Source organism: Aspergillus lucknowensis, assembly GCF_044049455.1.
Source record: "Aspergillus lucknowensis strain CBS 449.75 chromosome Unknown BJX67scaffold_36, whole genome shotgun sequence".
NCBI classification, from domain to species: Eukaryota; Fungi; Ascomycota; class Eurotiomycetes; order Eurotiales; family Aspergillaceae; genus Aspergillus; species Aspergillus lucknowensis.
The window spans coordinates 64,657-80,700 of NW_027263580.1; the positions used below are offsets into that span (position 1 = coordinate 64,657).

General features: G+C 52.4%; 3 protein-coding genes across 3 annotated transcripts; all 3 read right to left on the bottom strand.

Annotated features, from left to right (window-relative positions):
* Positions 1–1,059: 1,059 nt before the first annotated feature.
* BJX67DRAFT_194612 (NADPH:quinone oxidoreductase family protein) lies at positions 1,060–2,395 on the bottom strand. The gene is made up of 2 exons (XM_071025384.1): positions 2,246–2,395; positions 1,060–2,167 (listed from the first exon to the last, which is right to left on the bottom strand). The coding sequence occupies exons 1-2, from the start codon at positions 2,276–2,278 to the stop codon at positions 1,169–1,171; spliced, it is 1,032 nt and encodes a 343-aa protein (XP_070883859.1). The 5' UTR covers positions 2,279–2,395; the 3' UTR covers positions 1,060–1,168.
* A 709-nt stretch (positions 2,396–3,104) lies between these two features.
* BJX67DRAFT_383299 (uncharacterized protein) lies at positions 3,105–4,260 on the bottom strand (the record flags this gene model as incomplete). The annotated part of the gene is made up of 2 exons (XM_071033430.1): positions 3,105–4,068; positions 4,127–4,260. The coding sequence occupies 2 exons, from the start codon at positions 4,258–4,260 to the stop codon at positions 3,105–3,107; spliced, it is 1,098 nt and encodes a 365-aa protein (XP_070883860.1).
* A 6,057-nt stretch (positions 4,261–10,317) lies between these two features.
* swr1 (putative SNF2 family helicase/ATPase (Swr1)) lies at positions 10,318–15,990 on the bottom strand. Its single transcript, XM_071025383.1, has one exon. It carries the CDS (start codon positions 15,705–15,707, stop codon positions 10,584–10,586), a length of 5,124 nt encoding a protein of 1,707 aa, XP_070883861.1. The 5' UTR covers positions 15,708–15,990; the 3' UTR covers positions 10,318–10,583.
* Between the last annotated feature and the right edge of the window lie 54 nt (positions 15,991–16,044).

Consider the following 16,044-nt stretch of genomic DNA (forward strand, 5'->3'; position numbering starts at 1 on the left):
CTTTTGAGGCAAACTCCGGATGCAAGAGTTCGCTTGGGAAAATTGTACGGAGTTAACTGTTCTTGGAAAGGGTCTTGACCTGGATCCTTCAATGAGTTGCCAGTTCATGCCTCAACGATGGCCTCAACGATGACCTCACAGGGTCCATGTGGGTCGCGGCGCAGGCTCAGCCACATTCCACCGAGACTCCCAAGGTCCCAGTCCCCAGTCCCTGCATTCCCTCTCCGCAGTTCCAAACACAGCCACTTCTAGCGTTCTTCGCCATTTCCTTTCCAGTCCAGCCGCATGGTCAATCCCCTGTCCAAAGTCATCAAGAAGTTGGCAGAGCATTGAGCTCTGATGAATCTCTGTTGCTTGTTTGATTTCAAGACGGACCTCACCCCGCTTGACAAAAAGAGTTAATAGGCCCGTGAACCTTGCTTACTAACACGCTTGGCAAACAGCGAACGCGGCTGAGTTTTTGGAATTTTCTTCTTCTCCCAGAGCCGTCGCAAACAGCAAATGCTCACACCTGGGCGGATTGTCGCTGCTTGCAATTGTTATTGATACCCCTTCTGTTAACTGCCAACAGGGTCAAGATTCAACAAGTAGCAAAAGGTTGCGGACGCCTCGCTTTCGTTGACGGAAGTGCTCGATTGACTCACCCTCAATCAGCTGGTCTCTGTTTCTGATATCCCAGACAAGGTTGCCAGGCTGTGACGGACCAATGATGTCCGCAATGGCCAAGCAGTGCCTTCAGGCGCTCTCGGAGTTTGTCCGAATAAGAAAGCAATGTATCTTTTTGACGAGACACCTACCTTTCGCCTTTCAACGGGATCTCTATCGCAACTGTGCAATCCAACTGTCCCTGTCTGCGTGCCATCTGTCCACGGACTCATGGAAGTAGACGCCAGCGACGGACTCTTCTTCGAAGGACGGTCAACACATGCTACGTCTTGTGACTGTGACTGAACGGAGTTGGATTGCTGGACCATTTTCGGTTCCGAAGATCTCCAGTTGCCAGACGAATTCAGGGCCTTCATAGTTCATGTTCTTCTACTCCTACGAGGGCATGACTCCTTGCGCACCTACATAAGCTATCCGTTGTCATTGTTTGTAGCATATCAATTCTAAGAGCCCATGTAGCCCTGTTGCGTACTCTAGAGGGAAAATGTAGTATCCTGCAGCTCTACAGCCTGCTGGCCTTCTCATCAATAACCTGAACAACCACCTTGCCCCAAGTCTCCCTGGCCCCGAGGGCATGCAGCGCCCTGGGAACGCTCTCCAACCCAACAAAGCTCTCATCCTTGAAGGCCGTCCCCTTGAACTTGCCCTGCGCAACCAAGTCAAAAATCCCCTTCCAAACAACTCCCACCGTCTCCGTCTCAAACTTGGCATACTGGCCCCAGTGCAAGCCCACAATGCTCACATTCTTCAGCAGCACGCGATTCAAAGCAACTTTCTCAATACTCCCCGCCGCAAACCCAATCACCAGCAACCTCGCATTCCAAGCAACGCACTTCAAGCTGGCATCAATCATACCCACAGGGTCATAAACAATATCAACACCAGCCTTCCCATTCCCACTCCGATGTTTCGCACAAAGCGCCTTCACCTGCTCAGGCCACGACTTCTCCCGATAATCAATCACATAGTCCGCCCCAAACGCCCTCGCAACCTCCCTCTTCCGCTCCGTCCCAGCAGTAGCAACAACAGTCGCCCCCTTCGCCTTGGCAATCTGCACCGCTGCAAGTCCCACACCCCCCGCAGCCGCATGGACAAGAACCCACTCGCCAGCCTTCACATTCGCCCGATGCACAAGCCCCCCGTACGACGTCGGCGCGGTAACAAACAAGCCCGCCGCATCCTCAAAGCTCCACCCCGCGGGGACGGGTAGCAGAGTCTGTTCCGGGGCCAGGACGTGCGTGGCATACGCGCCCTGCGTGGCGCCGAACACACGGTCGCCGACTTTGTACTTAAAGGGCCCCGGACCCTTTGTGGGGAGGGCGGCGATGGTTCCTGCGAATTCGGCGCCGCCGACCCAGGGGAGGGGTGGCTGATGTTGGTATTTGCCTTGGATCTGGAGGAGGTCGAAGAAGTTTGTCCCCGCGGCGTGGATTTCGATTAGGTAGGCGGTTGGTGAGGGGGATGGGGTTGGGAGGGTTGAGACTTGGAGGTCGAGGGGGCCCTGTTGATTTTCGTCTTGGGTTAGTTAACTTCGATTATTTTTGGTCGATTTGGGAACCAAGGAATTGGAGCGACTTACCTTGACGTATTCTTTTACCTGGATGGCGCGCATGATGACGGTGACCCCGGGGGTTTGTTCGGAGGTGACACGACACAATAAATCGACCAAGGGAGGAGAGAGGGTGGATGTCGAGTTGGGATTGCTTTCTTTAGAGGGTCGATGGCGAGTTGGTGGAGGAATGCTCAATGCCGTCTCGCCTTCGCAGAACTATGCGAGAGCATCGGCACTCCCCGCAGAACGGCCGAGTGCGGGAAGATACCGAGGTTGTCGGATAACAATAACCTCCAAGGAATCCCTGTCTAGAGCGGAGCAACGATAGAGACACGACACCATTCGAGAATGGCCAAAATGAAGATCTTGGTGCGTTTCACAAGAAAGAGCGCAGGCTTGGTCGTTGATAGTCAAGTACTGGGGTTACCAAAGGATCCATTGCCTCGAATCTATCAAAAGCACTTCTATCAAATGCACCATGCCCCCAAGGTTGTGTGCAACTCAGTCAAATCTGGCATGCGTCAAGGCTAATACTATGTACTCAATGCCGAAAGAAATCTATGTACGATAAGCGAAGTAAAGGGAGCCCGAAATTCACATCACTACTGCCCTCATTCCATGAACCTGATCCATGCTCATATTTCCTAATCTCATGCCCATGCACCCGAACCTGCAACTCCTGGATATCAAGACAAAACAACAAAGTCACCCAACGGAAGATCACATGCCTGGGACATGTTTCTGCAAAGAATGCAGATGCAACCAACGAAACGGAGAAAGACGAAAAAAAAAAAAAACCAGGAGGGTAGAAAGACAGAAGGCAGCAGGCTGCCTTGTGAAAGTAAAGTTTTAGCAGAAGCGCTAGCTAGAAATTGAAAACAATTGGCTATCGGAAATCGATACTCGCCCTATGTACGACAGCCTCGGGGCCGGGGTATGTATAGCCTGGCGAACACACGGCGGAATGTTGCCCATGAGGAAAGTAAGGAGAAGTTGGCGTGACTATTCCTGACGGTGACTGGCCAGTGTTAATCTTCGACGGGAGCGACATCTTTCTGTCAAGTGGCTTTGGTGGCTGCCGTATCTTTTGACTTGTCGGGGCAGGTACTTCAGGACTATAGGGACTCGACACTGTGCGGTTCCAGGATCTGATGTCCTCTTGGAAATCTGGCATATGTTGAGAAACATGTGGGCCCATTAAGTGCATCATTGGGTCGATTGGTGGAGTCAGAGGGCCCGTCGTGTAGAATGGCAGGGGCGGGGCTCGACTGTTGGCGTCCATAGGCATAGAGTACCATTGAGGCATGGTCCACTGGATCGGTTGGCCGGCAGCAGCAGTTGAAACAGGCGTTTGCATACAGGACTCAGCGTTGAGAGAATAAGAAGGATCCGTATAAGTGGGCGTCATTGCGGGAGTAGGGTTGAGCAGCGCACCATCCACCAATGGTGATATTTGAGACGATTCGTAGGAGGCGGTGGAAATCGCTAGAGAAGCATGGGAGCTCACACGGGACTTTGTTGGCGAGCTCATTGGTGAAGGGTGACTTGTTGCGGGAGGCCAGGTAGTGGGCACCTCATGTCCACCAAAGGGTGTTGCTGTGGGCAGGCCGTTCGGCTCGTAAGGTTTGTTGGTCATATACCATTCTAGCTCTGTCGCAGGGGCCTTCGTGGCTGTTGGTAGCGGCCGGGCACGAACTTTAGGCTTTGGAGAATTGTGGTTGGAGTGCTCCTTCGGGGAACTCGTCTCGCGCACAGTATCCTTCGTGCTTGGTTCGTGGGATTTCTTTCTTGTCTGACGAGAGGGCTTTGTAACGCGCCATTTCTTCAACCTGCTTCGCAGCTGAGTCTCACTGAGTTCGGTTAGCGTACTAGGGATGCTGATGGAGCCACTCATGCTAGAAAGCTCACCTTGGATTGAAGTTCTCGGAGCGAATCTTCTTGATAACTTGCTTAAGTGGCCATTCCTCGTCCTTATAAAGTGCGGCTATCAAAGCCTTCTTCTCCTCCCACACGTCCGACGGAATTGGAACGGAGTTCTTCATGTTCGTCTGTCCGTGGTTCCTCTTACAATGAAGGGAGAGTCAATGGGATGAGGGAGTAAGGAGATGAAGCCAAATAAGGTGAATTGGAAGGAGAAGACAGGAGTCAGGCAGCGGGTTGAGCGATGAGGACGGGGGAAGAGCAGATTGGATAAAAGTTGCCTTTTACGAAAGAAGAACTATGCAGATCAGAGAGGGCGACGAGCACGTCAGATATATGTATCTTGGGCAAGACCGGTGGAAAGAGCGCTAGTGCGAGAGAGAGGGTGGCCACATCGGGAGCCAGCACTTTGATAGATCGAGAGCAGTGGTGGCTCAAAGGAATCAAGCCCATGGCGTCGACCAGTCCACATGAGAAAGCCCTTCCTCCAATTCGATAACATAAGGTGTGTCCCTCGTGCCGCCCAAGCGAGCAGGAGGTCGAGGAGGAGTCGGGGAAATCGGGAACGGGGGGAGATCTGCTCGCATGAATCTGCCCAAGAAACCAACAGTGGGGGGATGATTGGCGACTGTGGAAACAGCTGCGTCGACGGACTTTTTTAGTTGCTGCCGCCGGTAGCACGCCCATTGTCTCGGGTCCTGTCATCTTTATCCAGGACGAGTGAATTCTCTGCTCCTCCTCGCCTCAGCCAGGATCTCGCCAGCTTCTCCGGTACGTTGGGCCTTGGTAAGCTTTTGTGCCGATCCATGATCAAAGCTCGAAGGCAACATCGCCCTGGTCGGACAGGGGTGCAGCGCTTGGACACCTTGAGGGAAGGGAAATCATGTCGACTTTGGGAGACTGTCAGTTTCTCTTTCTCTTTCTTTTCTTGTGTGGTGGCCCTTGGAGTTTGGTTGACGCTTGTGTGGACTTTCTTTTTCCAGTTCTTTGCTTCCTTTGCCGCTCCCTCTTTTCCCCCTTTTAGGCTGTGCGGAGCGTACTATCATTGGTAGGCATTGCGCTCTCCCGTCAATAGTACGATTCGACCTGTACATTTCGTTCTTCCTCCGTTCACGTCAACCTCGTTGACCCCTCCCGCTTCCTTCCACAATGCCCTCTCGGGCTCTCAAGCCTGCGGGTGAGAGCGAGCCGTCCCGGTGAATAACCTTTCTTCCAGTACTTCCATCTCTGTGTCGGGCATATCTTCGCTCGTGGACGGGTCTGTATCGCTGCCCCTTATTCTTCGAATCAATATATTAAGCAGTGAGCGTTTGTCTCGTTAATTGTCTTGATCTAGTCCCAAACAGAATGTTTTCCCTTCACATGATTGTTGCGGGAGAAAGATGACACCGATAAGACATCGAATGCCCCAATCAGTCTGGAGCTTGCAGGAAAGGGAGCCGCTTTCATCGCCAAACGGATGTTCTGGGAGGACAGAAAGGGTGGGCGATCATCAAGCAGAGGCGGCTTGAGGCTGCCAACGATATCGTGCGAGGAAGCCAAGGCTGAGGTTGCGATCTCCATCGCCTCAGCAAAACTAAACCGAGTTGAGGGCTTGGCGCAGGTGTCGAACTGCCGCCTTGGGAAGCGTGAACCTGCATGACGGCAATGGTTTGGAGGCAACCAGCAGGGTCGAGCAACGAACGAGATGGCGAGCGAGGGATCCTGAGGGTTGCCGCAATGCAGCGCGGTGTGGCGGAGGGGAAAGGGTGCTTTTCCGTACCTTACGTTGACCTGCAGGCATATCTCGATCCTCGTATGTCAACCCCACTACGGCCCAGACTTCCTGCGGTCAATCTGTCAAGTTTGAACGGGTCTCGCCTAAGGGCGGGTACTTTGAGAGTGAGAAAACTATCGTTTCTGTTGCTCTGTGTTTCTCCGTGGGACTGACGAGATGCCGCCGGAAAGTCCATTGAGCTGACCCCTGGTCACTTCCAAGGGGACTCATTGAGCCTTTTGACAGGTAAAAATTATTCCAGGATCAGGACCTTGTTAAATCAATCCCTCAGCAACCAGTGCTTGGCTCTGGGAGATTGTTTTGGGAGTATCTCCCAGGTTCCTTGGGCCGTTGCTTGACACCTGTCTTTGGGGAACTCTTCTCTGGAAGAGAATTTTCTCGCGTGCTTCTTATCACGTTTCTCGAAAACAGAAGGCGAATGGGCATTAAGGTCCCGGTTGGGGACTCAGCCGCTCAGTGTCATCATTTGGGGGTGGAATTGCATCTGCCAGATCTTCAGCATGGATAAGCAATAAAAGGCGTCATTTGAGTTCCTGTCGTCAAAGAGACAAGACAAGCAGCCCTCGTAGACTACTTTGACACAGATGATTTGATCGCGCTTAAACCGGAAGCTCAAAACCCAAGCTCGAACGTGCCCGAATAACCTCTCCGTTACTATTGATCCCCCTCGGGCCACAAAAAGCAAGAGCACTCCCCAAACCCCCTTAAACATCATCAGTGCAGCTATCAGCTCCATCCTTCGATCAACATCGATTGAGAGAAGGCCTTTTGGCACCTTGTGAGCTATCCACTTGACGAGATATCGCCCACGGGCCATCCCGTGGCAACTCTCCACCGTGCCACACACACACACACACACACTGACTGGGACAGCGAATAGTTGTCTGAACTGAGCCATCTGGTTCTGACCAAGGTGGGGAGGGGCGCTGGACGCGCTGTGCAACTGCAGATGGAGAGCACGTACCACTCCCGTCCCGACCAACTGGAGAGAGATTCAGCCGGGTTGAGCCTTGAAATCTCCCTGGCGATATTCATGAAGCCGGCTTTCTTTTCCGGGTGGCGTGCGCCCATCATCGCAGGAGTCCCAGAACTCAGAAGCCCTGCGATAAGTGCACTTCGATCTCGAGGTGCGTTATCTGTGTCTGTATCTTGAGGCTTTGCTCCTTGGGTGGGTCGAACGACGATGGATGTGCAGCGATCTTCTCTGGAGCCTCGATAGTCTGACTGGGGAACTCCCCTCCTTCAGCTGCCGACTCCGCGGTCACTGAGTGAAGACAACCGATACCACCCCGACAATTTATTCGCGCGCGTCGCGAGTTCCATGACATGGCGATCAAATCAACGCCTAATGCGATCGACGCCATCAAGCGAACCCACCAGTGAGCCCTCCCAACCCCCTCCCTGGCTGCTATTCATCTTGTGCAACACAAAGGCATTGTGATTCCTTTTCTGTGTTTAATTTTGGAATATTGTTTGATGCAATCTGGGCCGATAAGGTTACATTGCCGTGGTTTCTGATGCATCAACTCCATCTCGCTACCGCCGATTGCTTGCTGCAAACTGCTGATGGCTCCGCATTATTTTCGGCAAGACCAAACTCGAGCCCTCTGAAGAGGATCGGGAGAGAGTTCCGGGCACCTCGTACCAATATCTCATGGCCATCGATCACATTTCCTCCCTCGTGCGGGCTGCGGGCTGCAGGCACCGGCAAAAACTGCACCAGATCAATCACATCTCAGTTCCCATCAAGCCCCTCCCTGGACGTGCACTGATTGGGAATCTTCAGTCTGTGAGCTGTGAGTTCTGCGGGTGGAGAACTGTGGGAAGAGCTGGTCCGCGCCCGGTCGTGCATTGATTAAGCCAAGCTAGTAGATTTGTACATGAAGGAGAACTGATGTTCAGCACATCAAACCAATCATTCTCAATCTCCCGCTCTCGTGGCTGGCTGGGTAAACGCTGAAGAGTTGTCAGGCATGCCCTCTTCTGATGAACTAACTAATCGGGGTGCGTGGCTTCATGGGGCCCATATTCATCGTGACGAACATCCAGGCGGCCGCTGGACAGAGATCCATCTCTCGACAGCTTTTCTGTTTACGTACTTGAAAGGCAAATCGAGGTCCGGGCTGAATTCCTTTCCATCCCGCTAATATTCGAATCGCGATGGCATGAATGCCTCGCCAGGCCGGAATTGATCGGCTCTTGAGAGGTCAGCCTCAAGAAAAGTCCATCGTCAACTCTCGCAAAGCCTACGACCCAGGATCGGATCTCTCCCTGCGTCTTACCACCGAGAGATTCGGATACAGATGCAGTATGATCAGAGCTAACACAGATTTCTCCTCACTCAGTCCTCCGCGTGAGAGATGCCCACCGCATTCTTCCTTGAAGCCATGGCTACCAGTCCTTCCATCATGCTTGCGCTCCTTCGACAGCCAATAATGGTCGAGAGCCATGGTGATCAAATATTTACCCACGAGAGAACAATCGACGTTCCAGAGTTAGAGTTCGGCTCGACTTGACAGCGGCAACTCCCCGCCGCTCGTTCGCCACCAAGAGACTGAGGAAGATCGTGAAATGGTGATTTGTCGTTGGCAGTTTTCCGCGATACCCCGAAGAAGTTCACCCGACAACGGCCTCCGCCATTGAGAGACCGTTGCCAGGTTGTTGATTTCTCCCTGGCTGGAAAACTTGCTCAACACAGATCTTGAGAAATTAATTTCTCTGCTTTCAAGCGTTGGTCCGTGGCCCTTGGGTTGGGCAGGTTTTTCGCGTTCGGGTCGGAAGAGTGAGATCACCTCCGGTACAGGATCTTGAAGGGTCTTGGTGGTGGTTGACGAGGAATCCCAATGCTGTGTTCAATCCAGTGATCACAGCGGACACCATCCCAACACCAACAGCTGACAAGCTGCCTGGAACTTGCGATTGTCCCACGAGGAGATTCCCAAGGTTGACTGGTGATACGAGAGGGGAAGCTTGAAAGGGTGAGCCGCTCACTTGGCGAGGGTTGGGCGACTCAGAACAAAGGCAACGGCTCATCTCGGCTCACACAGACGTCAAATCAATGGGAGGCAGAAGTTCAACCATGGCACGCATCCGCGTCCCCAAGACCTGGCGGAGATCGTTCTCCATTTTCTCCGGAGTTCCGGCTTTGTTCCGCAAGCCAGGTGGGCGCTGATCAGTGGAGATTGCACATCTGGAGGAATCAACAGACAAAGTTCACCTGGTCAGCAAGGAGGGAAAGCGGAGTCAGTTGGACAGCGAACTGAGTCCTGACTCCTGGCAGGATGGAGTGGCCATCACGCTTCTCTTTGCCTTTTGAATCTGGTTGTCACCTTCCAACGGTTGGGCGAAGATTCAGCTGAGGTCTCGAAACGCGGAATTTAACGCCGTCTTGAAACAAAAGAAGCAAGTGCATCAATTCGAGTTGCACGGTCAGCTTTGCAGGACGGCCTTTGCCTCGTGTCAGCTTCAGCTTCTCCACGGCAATTGGCTTGAATCTCCGTTGATTTTCTTTGTTCGACGAGAGAGGCAGGAGACTTTTTCTATCTCCAAGGGAAAAAGAAGAAAGGGGAAAAAATGTGGTTCTTGTTCACCTCCATCGGCCTCCCGAGCCGGCGAGGATGAGTTTTTGATGATCTCAACTCCTTCATGATGCTGGAGATTCCTTTCAGCCAGACTGATGGGTTTGCTAGCCATTGCACTATGGAGAAAACGCACAAAGAACTCGAATCCACTCACCAAGTCTCCAATTGCCGAAATCGCGATGAGAAATGGACCCCGAAGAGCGCCACAGATCCTGCCAGTGCTCTTCACCCCACAATTGCCTCGGGTCTGTCAGGTCTGGATTCTGGAATTACTTCTCCGTGAACATCCAAACCGCGCCTCCATTTCTTAGTGAAACTTTGTGATTCTCTCACGCTTCACGCCGTGATGGGGTTGTGACGATGAAGGAGGGAGGTGGTGAAAGAAAGGACAGAGGGACTCGAAAACCCTCAATTGTTCATCCACAAAACCCCTCCCTCTCCGCTGTGGATCCCCGGCTCGATCCACGTAGTTTATCCTCGTCGAGAACCGAATCGGCGCCGACGGCTGGAAGAATCTCTGGGACCCGCAGTCTTGCGTTGAATGGTTGAACACCATACAGAAGTGACTGAAGAGCGGTGAAAAGCGGAGCTCAGGCGGGGAGAATCGGCCCGCCCTCTTGACCGATTGATGTCGGTGTTGATGTGAATGGAATTTGTCATGCTCGACGAAATCAGAATTGCGGATCAAAATGTTGGATGGAGACTTCCAGTGTTTGGTTCTCCAGACTGCCTGTGTTCATTGCCTCGTGGAGAACTGCTACGGAACAGCTGATTCAATCTACACTTTGAGAAGACGTACTCGTTAGTCCAGTTCCATCGGCGAATTGAGTATGACGTATAGGTATGCGCCATATTGATTGAATTCCATCCAAGTCGCTCAACGACGGCCGAGTCAAAAAAAGCATTCACTCAACAGAAAAAGGAAATGGACGTATACACGGACGATTTCATTCTTTTTATTTCTCTTCTCTTCAATGTACATCTCGGCTTGGCAGACGCCTCCAGACATGAAAGAAAGATAGGCAGAGAAATAACGCCAGAAACTGAATGAACTAGAGAAATAAAAATACAAGTGGTATATTGGAGCTTAGCGTCGTCTCTTCCTTAGACGATGCTCCTTTCCTTTCTTTGACTTCTTTGCGCTCTTGTCTACGGGGAGAACCAATGGTTCGTCCTTCATATTCCACTCCATAAACCGCAGGAGGTACTCGTCAATGTGGCCCATCGACGAATCCGTGTCTGCATCATCCACCGCCTCAGCGTTTGCATTCGCATTCAGGGGCTGAGTCTCATCCGTCGCAGAAGGGAGAGGTGTGCCTTCTTTTGTTGGGGTCTGGCCAGCAGCGGTGGCGGCATTGACGCGGTCATCAAAGTCACCGTCATCCGCATGCTCCAGCTCTTTCTGCGCGTTCTTAGCGGCATCAATATCTTCTTTATCCTCGGCCTGTTCGAAGACTCGTGAGGTATTCGTCACGCGATTCTCAAGGACACGGTCCATAGCCGCGCTGGCTTCGTCTTGGCTGGTAAGGGCCTCATCTGTACTGATCATATCGCGGACATCTAGCTTTGTAAAGTAATCGGTTGTGAACTCGCCCTCTTGGATGACAACGTCGTCTAACATGCGTTTTTGGTTGGCCTTCCGGAGGATGTTGGATTCAATGGTGTACTCTGAGACAAAGCGGTAGATGTGCACGTCGCGGGTTTGCCCAATACGGTGGCAACGGTCCTGGCATTGTTTGTCCATTGCTGGATTCCAATCTAGATCGTAGAAAATTACTGTGTCCGCGCCCGTTAAATTGATACCGAGACCGCCGGATCGACTGGATAGGATGAAGGCTAGGATACGATTGTCGTTATTGAACCTGTCCGTCAGAATCTGCCGCTGCTCGACCTTGGTGGTACCGTCGAGACGGAGATATCGGTGTCCATGGATGTTGAGGAATTGCTCTAGCACGTCCAGCATCTTGGTCATTTGGGTAAAGATCAAAGCACGATGGCCGCCGGCTTTGAGGTCCCGTAGTAACTTGTCCAATCTCTGTAGCTTTCCACAATCATATTGTAGAAGTCTCTTGTCTGGGAAGGCGATGGAGAGGCGCATCTGAGCCTCATGAAACGGATCGTATGTAGGGAGCCTTTCCTTTCTTGTGAGCTGTCGCGTCGAGATCGGTGTGAGAGTGGCTTCTGTAACGCCTGCAGCAATTGCCGCTGGAGTGACGCAGGCAAATCTTTGGATATACCCGTCCATAATTAGAGATCGTTCTTCGACCGACATGATCATCGACGCCAGCACCTGAGATTGACTCGATAGCCAATCTGCGTACCAGCGTTTGCGTAATGGTCCGTGAGCAGTGGGCCGTTGCTTGCTATCTGCAGTGAGGAATTCGATAAGGCTGCTTCCGTACACGGGACGACGACCATGACGCTTCGACTCGAAATACAGTGACCTCTCCAACTCAGCCATTCTCCTCTTTCTCGATTCATTCTCCAACCCTTCCAGGGTAGACCGAATAGTTGAGCCGTCAAACTTCATTTGCCAGTTCGTACGGTGATACTGACGCTCGCGAAGTGCGTTGAAGGGAGCGTAAGCCATGATCCTAGCGCTATCATCCGCCAGCCTCCGAGAGATATCCTCTCTTGAGATAGGAACTAGATTGAGGAAATCGAAATCGAGTTTCTCCAGAGGATGTTCATACAGAAGCCGTCGTCGAACGACACTTTCTTTAACTTCAAACTCTGTGACGACTGAGCGATGCATCGCAAAAGAAGTCGAGATGGGGCGAGTCTCGAAGAGGTCAGGGTGATTGCACACTTTTCGCAGTTGCATCAGGCAATTGATAATCGACAGGTAGTTCCCGGATGCAAGCGTCTCCTTAGTCTGCGCTCGAGACATGAACCCATCATACAGGTATCTTTGTCGTTTGGAAAGTCTGCAGTAAACAACATGCTCGTACTTCGCTGGCATCTGCTTCTCAACGTCTGCTTTCAAACGTCGCAGGATGTATGGTCGCAAGACAGTATGCAGCTTGGTTACCACCTGTTTCGCATCGTCATCCATCGTCTCCCTGCCGTGCTCTAAGATTTGCTCGACGGGTCGTCGAAACCACTCAGAAAATTCCTTCAAATCAGCAAAGCCGTCAATGCCAGTCCCCTCACCATCAGTAGGCATCAGGAAGAAGAGGAGGGACCACAGCTCGGTGAGATTATTCTGAAGAGGTGTTCCGGTGAGCAGTAGGCGAGCCCGTGTCCTAAAAGTGAGTAATGCTTGCCATCTCTGGGAGCGAAAGTTCTTAATATTGTGCGCTTCATCGAGAATCATGTAGTGCCATGCCCTTCGTTTGAGGACCTGCTGATCTTGTAGCACAAGCTGGTATGACGTGATCAACACATTCCAACTATTATCATCCATCCAACCTCTGCGCTTTTGTCGACGCTCTTCTTGGTTCCCATAGTATGTCATGATCTTGAAACCTGGACACCATTTCTTGAACTCCATCTCCCAATTGAGTATTACGCTTGTAGGAACGACGACAAGATGCGGACCCCAGACTTCATGTTCCACGGCCAAATGAGCAAGAAGGGCAATTGTCTGAATGGTTTTGCCAAGGCCCATTTCATCTGCGAGAATACCGTTAATATTGTTCGTATAGAGCCCAGCTAGCCAATCTAGGCCAAAATGCTGGTACTCTCGCAGGGTCCCTCGGAGAAGGTGCGGGATTGGCGTTTTCAGCCCAGGCGCAGGCGATTCACTAGACTGTGTAATCTTCTCTGCGGGAGCTTCGTATGACGAGATAGACTCGGGCTCAGAGGGTTTTGTGGCCACCGTGCCGGGGGATGCCTCGCTGGAAGCAGCCCTACTATGGAAGCGTTCATGTTGTTCGTGTCCAAGCTGAGTGTCAAGAGCTGCTTCGGACGGGGCAACCTGCTCGCCAATGTAGGTAGGACCTTCGATCAGGGCGTCATCTACCATGTCGACCTCTTTGGTTTGATTCTCGTTAGGGGGTCCCCCGTTTTGAACGGGAGTTGTATTCTGCAAGACAGCGTCTTCGCTTTCAAGGGGCCCGATCTTCTCGACGAGAAGCTTTTGATTCTCCGGACGGGTGATTCCTCCAACAAAAGGGGCCCCAAGAGCCGGGGAAGCTGTATGTGTGGGAGGAGTACTTGACCCTTTCTTTGCTGGTCCGGTGGGGACAAGAGAAACCTCGTCCGGATCCTCAGTCTCATCCTCGGACACATCCTCGCCATCGGACGCCGGCCGTGTTCCACTATCCTCATCGTCGTCACTAGGATGCGATACCGCATTGCCATCCACTTCATCACCGCTAGCAGGGTGTAGCTCGTTCAAAACCAACTCTTTTCTGGAGAGGAATCCTAACAGTCCAAGCCCATCATCTTCCTCCTCATCAGATCCGCTAGACTTTCCACCATCGCTGTCGCCCATATCGTCATCCATATCGGTCGACTCATCGCTATCGTCCATCAACATCGGGTCGACCTCATCGAGGTCTACTCCACCAGGTTCGTGTTTCGTCGACGAAGTCCCTTCGTGGGTGACCCCAAGAGTGTCCTTAAGATCTGTACCGTCACTACTCTCGGATTCCGCGTCGGATTCCGAAGATGTATGCTCTGGATCAACGCCTGTATCGGGTAGATTCGCATATTTCAAGCGTAATTGTTCCGCGGTTAGGTACTTATCGGCATCATACGCTTCATCACCTTCTTCACTTTCGTTGTCCGTGGATGACATATCTTCATCGTCATCAGACTCATCATCCGTCTCAGCTTCTTCGTCATCGGTCGTTTCCGGAGCATCACTCCCCATCTCTCCCAATATCTCCATTCGTCGCTTCTCAAAGAGCATTGTGGACTGTTTGATCGCACGGTCCAAAGCTTGCTGATCCTTCGCTTTTTGCTCCTCCTCCCAGCGCGCAAGGCGTATTCGGTCAACCTCCGCCCTAGCTAGGTCAAACATCTTCTTGAGGTCTTTGGCTAACTGCTTGCGTTTCCCGCGAATCTCCTCTTGTTGCTCCCTGAGTATGTCCTCTGGATCCTTATTGCGCTTTCTCCATGCATCCGCACACCACTGGGCGAAAAGTCTTGCCGTATTGCGATGGCGTCGGTGTTCCTGATCGAGAAGCTTTTTGAAGTATAAAGCATGGGAAACTAGATGATCCTGATGTGAGTATTGCTGGGGTGGCTCTTCTTGTTGCTCTGGCAGAAACGCTGAACAAACGTCGGAGCTCAAAAGACCACCTGGCTCCATAGCATCCGTCACTTGTTGTCTCTTGTGTGCCTCTTCAAGTGCCTCGGCTGGCGTGAGCACATTCTCTCCATTATGTGCTGAAGTGTCATTCTCTAGCCATTCCTTGAAAGAGCCGTATTTCCGAGGGGGTAGAACATGCCCAGGATGCTGAATGGCGAGCGCCGGTTTTTTAACCTTGATTCGTAGCCGCGGTATTTGATGTCCCTTTTCATCGTCTACATCGTCCGGCCCTTCCCCCAGGTCACCTTCTCCACCAATTGCAGCCGACGTCGCGTGTAAGGAGGATCGAGTGGACCTAGTTACATTCGAGTGTGACCGGCCAACGAGTCCGCCCGAAGACCGACGATGGTAAGTCGAAGCCCCAGAGCTTTCGGACCTTGTGCGCGTAGATACGCGCTTAGGCGCAGGTGGAGGCGTAACACGCCTCCTCCTGCCAGCTGCACCCCTTGTGATGGTGGTGGGGGAGCCGTTCACTGCGGCGCTGCCACCCAAGGACCTCCTGTTCAACCGGCGGCGGGATGGGGACATCGGCAGTGGGGATGATGCAACTTCATCTCCTCGATAAGAGACCGCTTTACTTACATACTCCTTGTGGCCTGATTGTGCGGGCTTCGTATCTGATGGGGTTTGCTCCAGCGAGCCCACGTTGCTAACTCGCGTCGATCGACGTTTGCCATCAATAAAATGTGACGTTGGGCCATCAGCCCCCGCCTTTTTCCAGGGAGGAGAAGCAGGCCTGGAAGTTGAGCGATGCGAAGGCGTGGAGATCCCGACTTTTCGCCTTTTCAAGGGAGGTCCTTCATTGTGATCAGCCGGGGTATTTTCTTTGAGCTCGGACGGCGTCGATTCCGCGGGAGGGTCGTTCGAAGGGAAGTCGGGCGACACGGGCTCAAATTCTGGGGTCACTCGTTCATTTTGGCGCGAAATACCATTTGTTGTGCCGTTTTGCATCTCTTTGTAACCACGGAGACGGGGGCTCTCTTTTCAGCCGACCCCAGTTTTTCCAACGAGGGCGCGGTTGGAGGGGGTAAAAATCGCATCAACAGGTAGCGGGAACTGATTCGAGGTGCCACCAGAAGTCTGGCATAGTTATCGGCAGCGTAGCGTGGTTGGCGAAGGAAAATGTCGTTATGATGATGGATTGCGTGAAGAGGTGGTTTTTTTGTCCTGTGACAAGGAGCGATTAACTCGTCAGTTTGGGGGACGTGTATGTAAGCTCCAGGCTGGAGATGCGCGCGGCGAATTTTGTAGCCTGAGGTTTCAAGGCCATCATCCAGTGCCGTCATCC